At 35.1% G+C, this 19,866-nt stretch overlaps 1 protein-coding gene across 3 annotated transcripts in view; it reads left to right on the top strand.

Annotated features, from left to right (window-relative positions):
• mtss1la (MTSS I-BAR domain containing 2a) overlaps positions 1–19,297 on the top strand; it is a 66,808-nt gene extending 47,511 nt beyond the window's left edge. Inside the window, exons 7-15 of one of the 3 annotated variants that reach the window (XM_073929230.1) lie at positions 6,814–6,971; positions 8,734–8,841; positions 8,936–9,033; positions 10,388–10,520; positions 11,164–11,238; positions 12,478–12,627; positions 12,874–13,032; positions 14,899–15,067; positions 16,367–19,297. In XM_073929230.1, the coding sequence (XP_073785331.1) occupies positions 6,814–6,971; positions 8,734–8,841; positions 8,936–9,033; positions 10,388–10,520; positions 11,164–11,238; positions 12,478–12,627; positions 12,874–13,032; positions 14,899–15,067; positions 16,367–17,130 (1,814 nt within the window). In that variant the 3' untranslated portion in view covers positions 17,131–19,297. Of the gene's footprint in view, positions 1–6,813; positions 6,972–8,733; positions 8,842–8,935; positions 9,034–10,387; positions 10,521–11,163; positions 11,239–12,477; positions 12,628–12,870; positions 13,033–14,898; positions 15,068–16,366 lie in introns of all 3 variants that reach the window. The other 2 variants (XM_009293500.5, NM_001044926.1) reach the window with 2 other exon arrangements.
• Positions 19,298–19,866: the final 569 nt, after the last annotated feature.

The raw sequence follows: 19,866 nt of genomic DNA, 5'->3' as shown, positions 1-19,866 counted from the left end.
TGTATGGTTGTAAGATCTGTATTTATTAAACAAACCTTTTTTATGAAAGAACATTGCTCAGATATATAAAAACACAAATGTAATTTTCTGAAAAAGTGCTAAACAGTGCTGCGTCTCGTCTCCACAGCAAATTGCACAAGAACGAGTTCCACCACAATAGAGTTCATTTTGCCTCACATCACACAGAAATTGCAGGTCTACTGCTGTCTAGTTCATTAAGTTTAGTTGTGCTATGTTATGTCTTCTGTGATCAACTTGTGATTAACTAAAACTACATAAACAACCTCAATGTGGTAGCAGTAGACCAACTCCTGTATGCTGCAAAGTAAAATTGAGTGAACTTGGTATTTTGTCAATTGAATCTCGTGTGTGCTGAAGAGATGAAGATGCAAATCTGTCTAGCAGCAATGTAAAATTGTGGCACATATTCTCAATGAAGTAGGCTACTTTATACAAAACTTAACGTTGTTTTCTTCACATAACAATGAAGAACTTTGCTCTCTACCTTGTGTGACGCTCGTGCACCGATTTCCTCTGTGGACAAAACTGCTTGCGAGCTCTGAAATATACGCTGCTCACGCGCAAATTTTCTCGCTCTCAAATATGCACTGCTCACGCACACATTTTCCTGCGTGCTCTCAGAGATTATATATAGAATTTGTGTCTTGTGTTTCCTCTTCCTTTCGTGCTTTTTGATATGATTTATATTGAGGCACTATTTATTAACAATAACCAAAATACTAAAATAGCCTTACATATTAAATTTTTAATCTAATAAACCATAACATTTTGGCTGTATGTTTTATGATGAGATATTTCCAGTTACAAACACTTAAAGACACAGAGAATAGATGTTGGATGTAAAGAATGCATTTTGTTTTACAAACATTTATTAATCACCCGAAAGGTGTACCATACTAATCAAATAAAAAAACATTTAAACAAAAATATAACTAACGCAAGCAGAAATGTAACTGTGATAAAAATAAGGAAACCATTATCAACATTGATAAACCATATCAACATTCTGGAATAATCAATTTACCCGGAGGATCTCTTGAGAGCAAAAGCAGGAAAAGTTTGAGGCGCCAGTGTGGACAAAAGTCAAGCAAACGCAGTGAGACTGAATACGTGCACGAGAAACCAGCCAATCAGATTGAAGTACCTGCCCACTGGTGAAAGTAATGTCAGAGCCAATCAGATTTTTCTTTCTTTTCATAAAGAACGGGGTTCAAATCCCACTTAGGCACTTGTAAACTATCATTTTAGACCATTTTGTCAAAAATCCCTACTGAAAAAAACAGCTTGAACCAGCCTAGGCTGGTTTTAGCTGGTCGACCAGGCTGGTTTTAGAGGGGTTTAGGCCACTTCCAGGCTGGTTTCCAGCCATTTTCAGCCTAGTCTTAGCTGGTCAGGCTGGGAGATGACCAGCTTAAACCAGCTTGACCAGCCTAGCCAGGCTGGGAGCCCAGCCAAAACCAGCTATGTCCAGCTTAAACCAGGCTGGTCAAGCTGGTTTTAGCTGGATTTTGCTGGTCAGTTTCCAGCCTGACCAGCTAAGACCAGGCTGGAAATGGCTGGAAACCAGCCTAGAACTGACCAAAACCCCTCTAAAACCAGCCTGGTCGACCAGCTAAAGCCAGCTTACCAGCCTAGGCTGGTTTAAGCTGGATTTTTCTGCAGGGATATTGTAATGTTTACCAATTTATTAGAGCCACAAATTATCTAAAACTTGTTTTCATGTTTGAATAGGCAATAAATGTGCTAAATAAATTAAAATAGATATACCCACAGTGAAACAGTTATATAAATTTAAATATTAGTTTAAATACATTCATAGTGGTTTTAAATATCTTTTAATATGTAAAGTAGAGTTCAAATTCAACAAACTGAATAAAACAAGTCTTCGTTTTTAGTTTATTTAAAAACAATTACAAATGGAGTAATTCAACTCACAATTAAATGATCTCATTGAGTGATGGAATAATAAAGGTAAAACTTTAATTGAATGATCAGTCAAGTGTTTTCCAATGAAATCTGTTAAAATAAGAGTCCTACAAAACAGGAACAACTCATGAAACGAAATGTGATTGTCAATTGTATTTTTTATTAGATGGTTGGTTTTAAGTACCTTAAAAATAGTAGATAAGCCTTAAATATAGAGGGGGAAATACAGAAAAACAAACAAACAGAAATTCAACAATATAGATGCATTACATTACAATTTCACAATAAAAATTTAATTAAAAACCATATAGAGGACTAAAATATTGCTAAGAGGCATAACATCAACAATAATACAAATACTTTTAAGGTTTTAAATATTAAATAAAATTAATAGTATCAATCCAAAATATGAAAAAGGTAACACTTTACAATAAGGTTGTATTAATTAATTAAGTTTATGTATGTACTAATGTGAACAAACAATGCAGTGAAGTACAGTTACAAATCATTACAGTATTCATTAATTAATGGAAATAAAATTATTGGTTAACCTTTGTTAAATCACAGTGCATTAACATTAATGTTAAGAAGCATACCTTTAAATTGTAATAATGCAATAGTAAATGTTAAACTATAATTAATAAAGGTTTAAAAGTATAGTTCATTATTAGTTCATGTTAGTACATAGATTAACTAAAAAAACCTTATTGCAAAATGTTACCAAAAAATAACAAAACACTTTTTTTCACAGTTTTAAGAGCTTTAAAAATAAACTATATATATATATATATATATATATATATATATATATATATATATATATATATATATATACATATACATATACATATATATATAGTTATTATGGCATGTAATTATTATTACTACTAATTAAATAGTTAGAAAATATTGTCAGAGGATGGGCAAAACACAAAAATAAAACTTAATATGCGCATTGACACAAACGACCAAGTGCAAAAACATAAATTACAGCCATGTTCATTCATAATTATGTGAAATAAATGACGAGAGGGTAAGTTTGGTTAAAAAAACTGAAGTTCATTGACTTATGCACAACAGTAAAACAATGCTTTTGCACAACAGTAACACATTGCGAGTAGTAAAGTCTCTTACCTTTGACAGATTTTGTAAATCCGCTGAATAAAACAAAAGAAGCAGATCGCGGATGTGTTTATTTTACTCTCCGAGTCAGAATGAAAATGGCATCTTCAAATTTCCCGCTGGTGCAAAAACACGGAAGTGCGCCACAAAGCGCTAGTGGTCGAAAGTATGCGCGCATGCTTTCTGTCACACACACACACACACACAGAGATAGAGCGCTCCTTGTCAACATACTTTTTATCTTTGGGCTTTTTATAGAAAGTAGCAAGTCTTTACAAGTCAATAGGCGCAAGTCCAAGTAAAAGTCCGAGTCATTTATGTTCAAGTCCAAGTCGAGTTGCAAGTCTTTTCATATTTTGTCAAGTCAAGTCTAAAGTCATCAAATTCATGACTCGAGTCTGACTCGAGTCCAAGTCACATGACTCGAGTCCACACCTCTGGTGTTCAATAAAGTAATATGCTGAGCATTTGTTGTTATTATACCTGTTATGGTGCGTTCACACCAGACGCGGATGAAGCATCAAGCGCAAGTAATTTACATGTTAATTCAATGCAAAGATGCGAATAGACGTCCTGCGCTGCTATCGAACTGGGCTCGGTTCAGTCAAATGAAAGCTTCCATCATCCAAGCACAGTTTCTAGAGTTGATGAACTCACAGAGCTGAATGCACCTCTGAAAGAGTCTAGTTGACTCTGACACAGCGCCAAATGAATCTACGCTGTTTTTTCAGCCTTCCTAAAGCACATAAAGCACAGCTATTATCTCAATAAAATTCATGTCTGCTATTTAGCAACAAAACTACAGTCACCGGGCAGACAAAAGCCCCGCTCATCATGCAAATCCGTGTTTATTGTGAAATGAATTTCACGCTCAATTTAATGTGAAACTCAGATGAAGCGAGTAAACGTTAAATGTTCACGCATTTATTTATGCGTGAATATTGCAAATTTCTTCATGCAAGTTGCATCTGGTGTGAGCTCCCCCTAAAAGTAACCTTTTTTATTTTTGCAGCTTAGGTCAACATCATGATAATATTGTATACTGTGATAAAAGCTTCATCAGTTAATCACAAGAAAATTTGATACTGGCAAAAGCCTACTCTGTTTACATTTGCATTTAGCCTCATCCACTTGTGATCACATTGATGAAAACGCACATTAACACCAAGTATAAACAGAGTCAGACTTGCTCGCAATTGCATTCGCTTACATTTCTTCAAACCTTTGCGATCTCTTCATGCTGTTTTTCTTTCTGTCTTTCATACTGTTATTGGCTTGGCTTCTGCTTATAAACTCTAGAACTACCAGGTATGTATTTGGGTTGTTCTTTCATAACTCATCACGTTTTACATAACTAAACTCGATTCCATTTCATTCCAAGGTGTTTTGCGTGCATTTCATCAGAATGTTTTAGTGTCCTTCTCAAAGGCTCCATTGTTTGCACAGCATGTTTGTCTCATTGTCATTGTTTCCATCAGACATAATAAGCATCCGTGTTGTGAAAATCCATCACAATGTACAATCATTGAGTCTGGGGTGTTTAGATTCAGAGCATCATCAACTCATTTATTTTCATTATATGGTCACGAACGTTTCTTTGCATGATGCCTGACAATGCCTGTTTGCTGTGTTGACATTATCCTCCCGTATCTGTCTTCGTTTTGCTGACTCATGGGACATCTGTGTTGACGTTTACATCAAACATTTCATGTCATGAAAATGGAAAATGCACATTTTTCAGTTCATCCAGTTTGTGCCGTTCAGAAGTTTGGGTTTTGTATTTATTAATTTTAAATTTTTTGAAAGAAATCTAAAATCTGCGTCAAAAATACAAGAAAAATCAGCAGTACTGATGAATATTTCAACAGTTTAAAGGGGCAGTTTGTAAGTTTGACACCCAGTGGTTGAACTAGGTATTGCATTCCTGGATTCAATTGCACTCCAAAACAAACGCAAGCGCAGGTTGCCAGATTGAGAACCAAAAGGAGTGAGTCTGATGTTCGAACCTAACGGCTGAATTAAATCGTGTTCTATATAAAAGCAACAGCACAATATAGAAGGAATATTCTCCACGTTAATGGAGTTTTTGTTCTAACCAACACCTCCAATTGATATATTAGAAATGGGTTTTCTTTCTTGCAGCTGAATAATAGAAAACTAACAATGATCACCTCAGGTACACCGCATATGCTTTATTGAGAGTTAAATGCTAATAATTAGTTTAAATGCCATTTTATGTTCAATTCAATTCAATTCAGCTTTATTTGTATAGCACTTTTACGATGTAGATTGTGTCAAAGCAGCTTCACATAAATGGTCATAGTAACTTGATCAGGGTAGTTCAGTTTTTAGTGTTTAAGTTCAGTTCAGTTTAGCTCAGTTCAGTGTGGTTTGAAGTCATTATTGAGAGTCCAAACACTGAAGAGCAAATTCATCGATGAGTAGCTTTTCAGATTCTGAACCATGCAAGCCAGTGGTGACATTTATTGCCATATTACTGAAAGCAGCAGCAGATCACCTCAGATCTTACTGTTTGATATGTAACTTTAGAGCTGTGACTCAAAACTAACAGTTTTAGAAGCTTATTTTAAAACATTTTAAAATCCTACTGACCTCAAACTTTTGACCAGTAGTGTACATATTTATTTATTCAGAAACATAAGTATTACTCTGAATGTTTTTTAAAACAAATTAAGTCATTGTACTTTCATAAATTCCTTCATGATTATTGTCAGTACGCATTCATATAGGGTATATGCCGCGCTAGTGCTGTTCCCATGCTGATACACTTCCCGTGACCTGTTATTGTGAACTTTTTTCCATTTTATACGGTTCCTTATACAGCATCGATGTTGTAATGTCAATAAAATACATTCAGTTAAATAAACTTTAGCATTTATTTGGTTGCTCAAGCGTAAAACGAGACAAAAAGCTGTTTACTCGCATGCACCCGTCAGAATCGGCAGGCTAACGCAGAAGCTCCATTGAATATAGTGGGGTAAAATAAATGCTCATATTATAAAGATATGGCGGGGGAAATGTAATTTAATGCAGTGCTTCTTGTACAATCTGAGACCCACTTTAAATTGGATATCACTCAGCTAGTGGAGATCGCTGATTTTTAAAGAAAACAGACCTTAAACGCACTGGATTTTGCATTGGCATTCAATTCGCCGGAAGCGCTTAACCCAGGTTACTGGCAAATTAAAAGTCCTTTTAGCATGCTTCGGCATATACCCTATTCATCAACACAATTCTGTCCCGAAAGGGTAAAAAAAAACATGGAGAAGTCTAAATATATATTTCAAAACATTTCACTTCTTCATAGATCATTTTACAAAAACTTATGTTTGACTGCTAAATGCATTATCATTGTTAATGGATATTTTAAATAATTGTAAAATAAACTGAAATAATAAAAATTAAAAGTATAATAAAATATGTTGAAGGCTTCAAAGCATTTGCAAAATTTTGTACATTAAGTAAGAACTGTGAATTTAGATAAACATTTTAATTGTCTCATTCAGGTTAAAATGGACACAAATGCACTATATTTATTTAATAACGTGACACTGTTTGCATTTTCAGTTAATTTAAAGCATGTCTGCTGAATATTTCATTTTTTTTCAATAAAAAAAACCCAAGCTTTTGAACAGTTGTGTAATTTTATGGGATGACAGTGATGACTTCAGTGTCTGTTCTCTGTCCTGTCTCTGACCCTCTGTGTCTGTGATTCGGTGTCAGGTCGAGGAGGTCTTCAGCCACAGCTAAACAGTGCCATGCAGGATGTGAATGACATGTACCTGCTGATGGAGGAGACGGAGAAGCAGGCTGTGCGTCGAGCTCTGCTGGAGGAGAGGGGAAGATACTGCACCTTCATCAGCTTCCTGCAGCCTGTGGTGGTGAGAGGGAAAAAAGTTACTTTGAGGGGGTCTTGCAAGATGAAGTTGAAGTCAACATTTTTAGCCCTCCTGTAATTTTTTTTTTTCCAAATATTTCTTAAATGATCTTTAACAGAGCAAGGAATTTTTCACAGTATTTCTGATAATATTTCAGATAGAATAAATGCAGTTTTTATTTTTTAAAAACTATTTTAAGGTCAATATTATTATCCCCCTTAAGCAATTTGTTTTCATTGTCTACAGAACAAACCATTATGTTTAGAAATGTGTTGGAAAAAAATCTTTTCTCTTTTAAACAGAAATTGTGTAAAAAATATACAGGGGGGCTAATAATTCTTTAAATAAGTTAAAGATTTCTAACTATATGTGCGTAATATATAAAGACTGCAATCACTTGTTCTTTATTAAGGATATGTGGGTAAAGCCGGATCTCGTAAAGATGTTTTTTCAAGACTGGTAGTTTTAATTATTTTAATTTAAGATTAAATAAGCACATTAATTTGTATTAAATATATGATGAGTATCGATAGAATGTTTTCTATTTAACGCTGCAATGTTCGTTACATGAAATGCAACTGTCTTTTTTAGTACATAATGTAAAACATCACTCATATAAAATTAAATAGATATATTTATTTACATGTAACATTTGTAATTTGTTATTTTTAATGATTTATACAGTGTCTGAATGCTGAATAAAGATTTCCACTGATGATTGATTTGTTGGAATAGAACAAAGTTTGGCCGAAATGTAACTATATAACTATCTGAAATCTGAGGGTTCAAAAAAATCTAAATAAATTGGTAAATTCCTCTTTAAAGATGTCTAAATTGTCCTTAGCCATGCATATTACTGATCATAAAAGTAAGATTAGAAGTTTACAGTGAGACATTTACAAAGTGCCTTCCTGAAACATGGTTTGAAAGGGATAGTTCACCCAAAAATAAATACTTACTCACTTTTTACTCTTTCAAGTGGTTTCAACCCTGCTTCAAACTTTTTTCTTTCTTCCGAACATCTGAAAAAAAAAAAGATATATTAATATAAAGATATTTTCAGATTTAAAATCTGTACCATTGACTACCATGGTTTTTATTTTTCCTATAGAAGTCAATGGTTACAGGTTTCTTTTGAGTTTAACGGATGAAAGAAACCTTATATAGATACTTAGATGGGTGGCGTGTGGCGCAGTGGGTATCGCTGTCGCCTCACAGCAAAAAGGTCACTGGTTTAAGCCTCGGCTGAGTCAGTTGGCATTTCTGTGTGGAGTTTGCATGTTCTTCCTGTGTTCTCTGGGTGCTCCGGTTTCCCCCACAGTCCAAAGACATGCGCTATAGGTGAATTGAATAAGCTAAATTGTCTGTAGTGTATGTGTGTGGATGAGATGGGTGTATGGGTATTTCCCAGTGATGGGTTGCAGCTGGAAAGGCATCCGCTGTGTAAAACATATGCTGGATAAGTTGAACAACCCCTGATTAACAAAGGGACTAAGCTGAAAAGAAAATGAATTAATGAGATACTTAGATATTACATTTCAGAATTTGAATAAGGTTTCCCAGTGATGGGTTGCGGCTGGAAGGGCATCTTCTGCGTAGAAACGTGCTGGACAAGTTGGCGGTTCATTCCGCTGTGGCAACCCCTGATGAATAAAGGGACAAGAAAAGAAAATGAATGAATGAATGAATTTGAATAAGAGGAAGAATACTTGCTGTTATACTAAAATGAAAATTCAAAATGATGTGAATCTACATCTTTCCTCAGGTGGGTGAAATTGCCATGCTGGGAGAAGCTACTCATCTTCAGGCCATCATTGAAGATCTCACAGTGTTGACCACTGACCCACACAAACTACCAGAGGCTAGTGAACAGGTGCTGAAACACACACATGAACATCACCTACCTAACACACACACACACACACAAGATCATAATAAGAACAAAATATTGTTCTGTTTTCCTCTAGGTGATTTTGGATCTTAAAGGCTCTGATTATAATTGGTCCTACCAGACGCCTCCTTCCTCTCCCAGCAGCATCGGATCCAGAAAGAGCAGCCTTTGCAGGTGCTTATCTTATCTTTTTTTTCTTTTTTTTTTTTGCATTTCAAAAAATGATAGTATCAATGCAATATGAGCAACTATCTTTGGTTTTCCTAAAGAATCTTACATAAAAAAAAAAAAAAAAAAATATATATATATATATATATATATATATATATATATATATATATATATATATATATATATATATATATATATATATTTAAAGGTACGCGAGCTGTCACTGGGGTGGTATCTTTTCAAAAAGTACAAATGTATACTTAAAGTGTCCATATTAGTACCTCAAAAGTATATATTAGTACCTAAACATTTTTAAAAGGACACTTTTGTACTTTTTAGGTACTAATATGTACCCTTGAGGTATTAATATGGACCTTTAAGGTGCAAATTTGTACCTTTTGAAAAGGTACCACCCCAGTTGCTACTCACTTACCTTTATTTCTGAGAGTGTGGATAACATATAAGGCAAGACTTCTGGTAAAAATTAACTTTTCCATGCCCCTGTCCATTTAGAGGTTTTGAGATTTAGTGAAATACCCTTTTGAGTGTTTCATCACACTTCATTATTTGCTGTTTGTAGATTTCTGTTACTATAAATCTTTTTAATGCCTTTTCTCAAAGTGAGTTTCTCCTGCTTTAACCTCCACTTCAGCAGCTATTACACACCAAAATGTACAGTCTCGTTCATTTCTGTTTTTTGAAGGTTTTAGTGAGGTGTTTGTTCACACATAACTTGCTCAATTACATACATTTTATTTTACAAAATTGTGAAAGTGTAGTTGATTTTTTTAGTGTTTTCTGAATTAACTAATAAAAAGAGACCTGAAATTTGAACCTGAGCTTATTTGCGTAGTCAAAATGCTATTTTTAATACAATCAATCAACTGGGGAAGTATTTAAAGGGATAGTTCAATCAAAAATGAGAATTGCCTTACCATTTACTCGCCCTTACGGGTTTTCAACCTATCCGAGTTTCTTACTTTACGAAAGAAGATATTTTGCAAACGCTGTCTACTTGCTGGGACCAATCAACTTTCATAGTAGGAAAAAAAATTACTATGGAAGTCAATGGGTGCTAGCTACCAGCATTTTCCAAAATATCTTCTTTTGTGTTCAACAAAAGAAAGTAACTCAGGTTTTGAACAAGTGAAGGGTGAGTAAATGATGACAGATGGCGAACCATTCATTTTCTGTAATCAAACGTTCCATAAATTTGAAAGGTTCCATAGATGCCAGTAAAAAAAGCTTTATTTTTAATATTGAATGTGTGTTCCAAACTATTTCTAGTTGCATTCAAACATATTCAGACATATTTGCTTTTAGAAAAACAATAATAATATCTTTGTGTTCCTTTCAGTTTGGTTCACCTTCCACCGGGTGGTGCTCATCGTCTGAGCAGCGTCTCCTCTCATGATTCTGGATTCGTCTCTCAAGACGCAAATGTTCACTCCAAACCCCCCTCCCCGATGCCATCTGACATCACCAGCCAGGTCTTTACTCCTTTATCTAGTACAGGGTGCCCAAAATATTTCGTATGAAACTCCAAAAACCAAATATCATTGATTGCCGTGGGTTGAAAATAAATATACCAAGCTATTCCACATTAAAGTTGCCATGGTAATTTCTTAAATTATTTCATGATAATTCAAAATAAATGGAAAACATTACTTTGAATCGTATTGACTAATGCAGTATAACTTTTTTAATTAGAACCTATTGAAATGTAAAAAATCACATTTATAACACAATGGAGTTTAATGCTAAATACACTAGTTAAGCAGAATCTGTCTTTGCCTGGATTTGCTCACCAAAGTCCTCCTGTTGAGTGACAGTATGCACATTTTAAACTAAATCTGATTAATTAACAGCCTCTAAATTCAAACATTTAATTTCAGTTTGTAGCTTAACAATAAAACAATCAAATAAAAGGTTACATTAAATTTGATATGACAATCTCTAAACCTTCCCCATCATTCTCCTTCTCTTCTCAGATGGGATGGTGGGCCAAATCAAAGGTTACCATGAGCCAACTTTTGCCCGCAGGCCCTTTGAGCATCTTTGATCTAGTGTCTTGTTTTTGTCTTTCATATAATATCTATTTTTGCTTCCTTTATCTGTCCTTATCTTTAACAGAAGTCATCCAGTTCTGCATCCTCAGAGGCTTCAGAAACCTGTCAGTCAGTCAGTGAGTGCGGCTCTCCCACAATAGTAAGTGTTATTCGAAGTTTGGAATTTTGTTTATTTTTTTACCTACATCCCAATATTTTGTTGCCATTATTTATTTTTGTATTATTATTATTATTTGTTTATTCATAATTTGCAATTATGTTCCTCACATTTCTTTCATTTAACCCCCTTTTAAACGTAACGTCACATATAAAATTAACTTTAAAAGTAATCATTATTAAAGTATATTTATAACATATAATATAAAAATCCAATAAATATAACAACCACCAAAAATCTGGAATAATAAAGAGTTTCTTTAGCACACGATGTGATATTTATTTATTCAAAATAACAGAAATATATATATTTTTAATTAATATTTTAATAAATAATTTATTGCAGTTTAAAATTAAAATGTTTTTTTTTCTTTTGATGGCAAAGAAAAATATTTCATCATCATTACTCCAGTTTTTAGTGTCACATATAGGCATGGGCCAGTATAAGATTCTGATGGTATGTTAACCTTGGATAAAAATATCACGGTTTCACGGGATGAGGTTTCATGAGATACTGCTCTAAAATATATTCTTTTTAAACGTCTGGGTAAAAAACAATACCTTTTCCCATTTTTAAACTACATATTTTAATTTGGGAATCATTTAAAATATTTTGGAGCAGTAAACATGTCAGGCTAAATAATTCTAATGAATTTTTGACTTCTGCTGTCTTAATTTGATTGTTTTTACTATTTAAAACGGCATCTTTGGAGATCTTTTTTGTTGGAGATACTGCTGTCCTAAATTTTTTTTAAAAAGTAAATAAAAAATCTTACTCTTACCTTAGGAGCAGTATAGCAGAAAATTGACTGTTTTAAAACCTTGACTTTTTCAAACCTTGGTATATCTTGAAAACGGATATCGTCCCATGATCCTTCAGAGATAATTATTATATGCTGATTTGATTATTTAAAGAAATATATTAAAGAAATATTATACTTATTTACATTTTATATATAATATACATGTTTACATATCTAAACTGTAATTACATATTACATCTTTTTTAAAGAAACAAAAATCTGCTAATGGATCGTTTTATGTATGGATCCCTTGTTAAATATGACACATTGCATATTTTGTGTATATATATATATATATATATATTGTGCATAAAACGAGTTAAGCCAGCTGTTTGAGTGATTTTGATGAATTATCAAGCTGTTGGGTTTTTTTTTCACTAAAGTTCTCCATGATTGACTGGTCATCCTGTCATCCACAGTTGGGCTCATCCTTTGCTACCTTTCGCCCGTCTCACTGTTTTAATGAGTCCATCAGGCCTCACTCTTACACTCTTCCTGCGTCCCCTTCATATAATCAATCCCCAGGATCAAACTCCCCTTCACCCACAGCAAAGGTTCCTTACTGGAAGGTTCGTTTTTTCATTTGCACCACTTTTGTTTGCTTTCTTATGCTCTGTTATTTTTATTCATTTTAACTTGTTTGTTTTAATCTCATCCCATTTAATTGCTTGCTCGTCCGTTTCTCATTATTAACAGACATCCGGCTGCGGGTTCATTTTCATTACAATAAACATGTACTGAATGAGTAAATCCAGGTTGCGTGCAGTACTGGCTATATTTTGGTGACCCTGAACCCAGTTTTCCTCCTGCAGCAGGACTGGTCAAAGGTCGGTCAGTACGAGCAGTTATCTGTCGGTCAGCAGCGCAGGACTGAAGCTGCAGAGCCCTCTAGTGGAGCAGGAGGACATACACACACACACCCAGAGGACACTTACAGGCTTGCTAGGATGAACTCTAAAGATGCCACTGCCAAGGTACTGAGAATGTATATAATGATCACATTGTTCATTAATTTTTTAATTATAAAATTAAATATTAGAATTGATATTTTTAGGGCTGGGCAAAAATGAATTGCGATTAATCAAAGATAAAATTTTAACATCATTTAAATGTGTGTACTGTGTATATTTTTTTACATATACATTTTTATATATAAATACACACATGCATACATATATTTTAGAAAAAAGTTTAGTTATATTTAGATATACTATATATGTGTTAATAATACAAACTAAATATATATATATTTAAATATCTATGTAGCAATATTGTTTTGTATAGTTTTGTTTTGATGTAAATATATAAATATATATAAAACACACAAACACACACAAACAGCCAACCTCACTAAATGCAGTTATGCCTAACTTTACTGTAGTATATAGTGCTGTCTTGAGCATTTTCAGGAAGTGTCACCAAAATCTGACTTTTTTGTATTGGAAAATATTTACAGAGTAAATTTTCATGATGAAAACATGGACAAAGCCATTTGGCTATCTTGTTCATAAACAATGGTGTCAGGACTTTTCACCTTGATGACACTGACACTTTCATTAACATCAATACTTGCTTTTGAGGAATGAGCTCTCCATTTTGAGCATGTGACACGCTTTTGCAGGTTATAAACTAGGTTTTGCCGTTTGTTCTAATTGTTTTGAGAAATACATTAACTGTTGTGCAAATTTGAATAGTGTTGTGAGAAATGCACCCAAGCCACTGAGATAAACTGTATTTGCTTTGTAAATTCCATATCCACAAATGCAAATTTACTAATACCAACCCATATTCTCCTGTTTTTTTTTTTTGCCAGAATTTAGCCATTATTTAAATTTAATTTAAATATTTGAAAATAGGAACGCAAACAGCACTACAGTATTTCATTTTGTAAAGACTTTAATTTATATACTGAAATTGATTCTTAAATGTCTTACCCTCAAGTTTATATCATGTTCTGTATTTTTATTTGTTTATTTCTTTCTGTCTTTTGTATCTTTTTTCATTGACAATGTTATTCATATTCTGTGTTGTAAACAAATATTGATTCAAACGTGTTAACTTTTTTTTTTTTTCGCAAAAAAAAAAAAAAAAAAGTTTTGCAGTACGCTTAGTTGCAAAGATCTACATGAAGTTGAAAGTGAACTCTGACCTGTAAAATCGCATCATGCAACTGCGTGAGACCAACCGAGGATCAAAACATGACCTCTCTGGACAGAAATTTAAAATATGGAACATTTGTTTAAGTGTCTAATCATCTTGTTTAATCCCGCCTCTTTTCGCAGTGCCATACTACAGAATTTTGCAAGCTCAAACTCCAGTGTGGCTTAATATTTTAGTATATGTTTTTATATTAATACTTAAAAAAATAATTTATTTATTTGTAATTATTGTTTATTCATTGTAATTCATAGTGTAATAATATTCACTAATGATAAATGCTTACTATTAACTCATTCTATTTATTTGATTAAAAGCACAGTAACAATTACCAACATTGTGAAAGATAATTACAATTTAAAAATATAAAGTTTTGTTCAATATAAAATCCAGTATCATTACTCCTGTCTTCAGTGAACACGGGACCTTTCATAAATCATTGCAGTATGCTTATTTGATGCTCAGTTATTAAAATTGCTTTTAAATTTGAATCATTTTTGGAATCATTTGTAGCCAAAAAATGGTTGTAATGCAACTTAATAACAATAAAATTTCTCAAAATAGTTTTCACTGTATTTTTTACCAAGTAGATGCAGCCTTTGTGAAAATACCATAAAGACTTTCTTACATTTTGATTGACAGAGTTTTCTGACATTTTTCTATGTTCTGCCGTTGTGTTTTAGCATGGTAAGCTGGTGTCGTCGGCCGCTAGTGAGCTGGCTATGGTTCTGACCCGTGGCCTGAGTATAGAGCAGACGCAGAAGAGCAGCTGTGACTCTCTGCAGTACTCCAGTGGATACAGCACACAAAACACCACACCATCCTGCTCGGAGGACACCATCCCCTCACAGGGTAACACATCAACACACAGCAGAACTAAGTGCTCTCTGATACATTTCTCAGTAAAGCAGTTGAATTATATTACTATTAAAATTGTTTTATTGGGATGATATATATATATATATATATATATATATATATATATATATATATATATATATATATATATTAGGTTTGAGTGCAACTCTGATTTATTGTTTTATGTTAATCTAACAAAATAACTTAAGTTTCAAAGTTTTGTTCACCACACAGAATATATTGGGAGAAGATACCAAATAAAATTTTCATAAACATGGAAAATCAAGGAGGCCACAAAATGGTGCTCTATTAATGTAAAACTGCATAACACATACAATCAATCTAAATGCAATTAGGTTTAAGATTTACTAATCCCTGCACAATGTCAGCAAGGCATACTAGTTTGTTACAAATGTCTTACTTTAAGCTAATCTTGAGCACTTATTAGTTATATGTTGCCTCATTTTATGTAAATTGTGTGTACAAGCACAAAATTCACTTGAGGTGAAAAATAACCTGTCAGTAAACTAGAGTGGGCGATGTAGAACTGTGTTTGGAGTGAATCCAGTATAACAACATGATCTAATTAAGTGAAATGCACTTAAATAGTAGAAACATGGCTGCCATTTCTTTAAACCAGGGCTGTTTCTCAATATGCGTTCTTCAGCGTTCTTGCGTCCTCATGTTCTCGTGTAATGTCATCATCAGCTGCCAAAGGTCAGTTCCAAAAACTCAAAGAATGGAAGACACATGAAAGTTCCTGGATATCAAGGATGCATCGAAGCTGACTTAAAAATTCGCTAGAGAAGTCGGATTGCAGAACCGAAAATTAAATTTGATTTGTATTGTGCAACATATATTTGTAAGGTCTTTATGCATAGTATATATTGTGAAAAGGGGAAAAACAATCAATTGTTGTATGAATGCTGTAATGTTTAAATTATTTTCCAAATAAAAACGCGTAAAGGTCATGTGACCACATCAGGAAGAACACAGCATCTCATTTCTAATAGGACGCGTTCTCTGTTCTACCGGTCTCCTGAGTTTGTTCTTTCGAGGTAATTAGACAAGAATGGTCTCCATTAGAACATGAGTCCATTCTCAGCGTTCTTGGAATTGAGAAACAGCTCAGGTGTTTGTTTCGGTCAAGTGCCACTGTCCTGCAGACCCTAGTTGAACAAACCTCAACTAGCCATCAAGGCCTTTAAGCTCCAGACTTAACTCTGCAGTACCTTGGCCCTCCAGGAGCCCCTGGTTTAGATAATGACATCTCTTCTCCTTTCCTCTTTGCAGGATCTGAATATGATTGTTATTCCATGAACGGTGACGCTGATAATGACACACAAACAGACTTTGACAAGTCCTCAACCGTCCCTCGCCACAGCAACCTGGCCCAAAACTACCGGCGAATGATCCAGACTAAGAGGCCAGCCAGCACAGCTGGGCTTCATGGAGCACTGGCCGGCCCTACAACCAATGGGAAAGGAAGTAGCATCATCGCCTCAGGAACAGCCACCATTCGTAGAACCCCTTCGTCCAAAACAAACGTGAGGCGCACCCCATCCACTGTGGGTCCCATTCCCATCCGGCCACCAATAGTCCCGGTAAAGACGCCAACTGTCCCAGACTCACCTGGATTCCTCAGCCCTCCTCCAGAGCACAATGGAAGCGAGGAAAGCTTGTATAATGACGACTCGATGGAAATACTAGAGTACAAAGCTTCTCCAAAGCGAATGAGTCTGCCAACATGGGGATCTGGGGGCGGAAGCGTCTACTCCCAACCGCCTGGAGCTGCGGGCTTCAGTTCAGAAGAAGACCAGATACTTGCTGCCAATCGCCATAGTCTGGTGGAGAAGATTGGAGAGCTGGTGGCTAATGCTCACGCTCTGGGCGAAGGCCAGTTTCCGTTCCCAGCAGATCCTCTGGCTGACCAGAGCCTCCAGCAGGATGAAGGGCATGAGAAGGGAGGAGAGGACATGCTGAAGACCATCCGCAGAGGGGTGCGTCTCAGGAAAGTGAGTTCCAATGACAGATCTGCACCAAGGATCATGCGATAGTCCAGCAGAGTCTCTTAACTCTCCAAATGAACAGGAACAATATATATGAAAATATAAGAAGGTTCAGTGTTAAAATCTGGCGTCTAAGGCCCCGATCACACTAAATAAGCTTTTCACTTCTGGAAACATTTGTATTTTTTGTTGACTTTAGAAATAAGCACTGCGCTGCTCCGTTATCTTGCTAGGCAACCATTGCATCAATGATTTTGGTGCTGGAGTGCGTGACATCGGGCACTTTTTCCACACAGAGTTGACTTTTTTCAACTGGATGTGCACAGAACGCTCAGTCAAAAATGTGAGGTGCAGCAGGTGGTTAAGATGTGAGGTGCCCAGCACAATTCACCACAAACAAAAAAAAAATGTGTTCGTTGTGATCGGGGCCCAACTAAAATGCTAGAAACGATGTTATGAGTTGAGCGTGTGTGGATAGGGGCTGAACAACTTCTGATTTTTTTAAAGTTGACTTTTCTGCCACCAAAGTTGACATCGACTAGTCGCTGGTAATGTCATGAATAAAACACAAGATGCAATTGTTGTGCAACATGTCACGATTTACAATTTCCAAGAAAAATATATACAGATGATGTTGACACCTCATTATACGTTGCTAAAACAATGCAACATTACCAATGACTCATTTTAGTGCAAAACAAATGCCTTGTCAACACTGCGCATTTCATTAACAATGCAAGATTAGCATGAGCTAATTTTACTGCAATATGCAGAGTCAACACATTGATTACAGCATGAATTTAACAACAACAAAACAATTTAGTGCAAAAGTCATACATAAGTCGTCAGCACATAGAAAAGATTCATCGCAAGCTATTTAATACCAACATAACGCATCAGTCCTGCTCAGTAGCATATTTTACTGCTATGATAGTGCGTCCAGGCCAAAAAGCTGCTCAAAATATTGCTCAGGTCTGGCCTTTTTTGTGGTTATTGGCTCATCTTTGTTATCAGATGTCTCCTCACTGTGTACATCTTCACCACTTTCACCTGCGATCATTTTTACACAAGATATGAAGTTAGCCACACCTACAGGGCTGCGCGTTTCACATTTCATTCACTAAATATGTCAGCATCTGCTTTGCAGAGGACAACAGCTAATCACATTACTTTTCTAGTGTTCTGCTAGCATCTGCTCTAGGGAATTTGCATGCAGCGATCTTCGTGGTTGACTCCTGTTTAATATAAAATTCACTCAAAGTTCACACTGACTTAAGAGTAAACATTCATTCATTCATTTTCTTTTCGGCTTAGTTCCTTTATTAATCTGGGGTCGCCACAGCGGAATTAACCACCAACTTATCCAGCATATGTTTTACACAGCGGATGCCCTTCCGGCAGCAACCCATCACTGGGAAACATCCATACATACTCATTCACTCACATACACTATGGCCAATTTAGCCTATTCAATTCACCTATACCATATGTTCTTGGACATGTGGGGGAAACCGGAACACCCGGAGAAAACCCACGCAAACACGTGGAGAACATGCAAACTCCACAAAGAAATGCCAACTGACCCAACTGGGGCTCAAACCAGCGACCTTCCTGCTGTTACTCACTGCGCCATCATGCTGCCCTAAGAGTAAACAGTAAAGTTTCAATTAAATTCAACCTGAGGGCAGTTTTATTCAGTGAATCTACATTCATGTGTAAAGCTGTCATGTTGTTCAGGTCATAAACCAAGTGATCTAGTCGACGTCAATCAAAAAGCACCATGGCAGAGCATTCAAGTCGACCAGTCTGTGCAACCCCTAGTATGGACATGATGCTCTTCTGGACTATTCTTGTTGCAGTTATACTCACCAGATTTGAACTAATATCTCTTTGATGGACAAATTATGATGGGCATACTATGGCCTGAAGGACGAGAATGTAAAGTTGAATATGTGTATTAACATACTAGCCAGTTGTTCCTTTTTGGAGTTGCAAATTTGTAATGACTATGTTCTTTATGTTACTTCTATGTAACTGCTATGTTTTTGAGACATTTCCTCTCCCTCGTGTAACTATTGTAAAGAGCCAAAGTCTTGTTCTCAACTGAAAAGCTGCACAAAACGGCTTGTACCGCAGCTCAGACTCAGATGGACCACACAATCGAATCACCGCACATGCTGTAAACTGCCAAATAAAGCACATCAGTTGTACTAGACCAGAGTGAGGATATTTTGGTTCTTATTGATGAACATTAAAGCTGTTAAATGCTTGTGTATCATTTTAGAAAATGTCATACTTTTTTATAGGATGTTTTCAGGAATTGTCCAGCAGGTGGTGTAAGCTCCTTCATTTGTGTGGGAGAGGTGCTACCATGGTATCTATCATTGCAGGACCATGTTTGTTTGCAATATTATTGCCAGCCAGACAGTAATTGGATAGATATCAAAGTACCATATTATCACCATGTTTTAATGCTGTATAATGTTACACTATTGATTGTTTTGAAGTCATGTAAAATGGACAATCATATTATACTCGGATTAAACTGAATACCAGTTTTGAATAATACATCAATAATACCATGGTGTTCTTCGATTTTGGAATGCCATGTAATGCACATGACTATAGTATACTGTATATATGCAGTAAATGCAAATCAACACTCAAAAAATGATGTTTGCTGTTGGATCAATCTAGTTATTTAAAATGTTAATGTTTTTGGAGGAACAACTTAACTGTTTTATGTTTAATCCACTTAAATTTGTAAGAACTAATGTTATTCTA

This window comes from Danio rerio, chromosome 18 (genome assembly GCF_049306965.1).
Source record: "Danio rerio strain Tuebingen ecotype United States chromosome 18, GRCz12tu, whole genome shotgun sequence".
NCBI lineage: Eukaryota > Metazoa > Chordata > Actinopteri > Cypriniformes > Danionidae > Danio > Danio rerio.
This window is presented reverse-complemented; position numbering and strand designations above follow the sequence as displayed.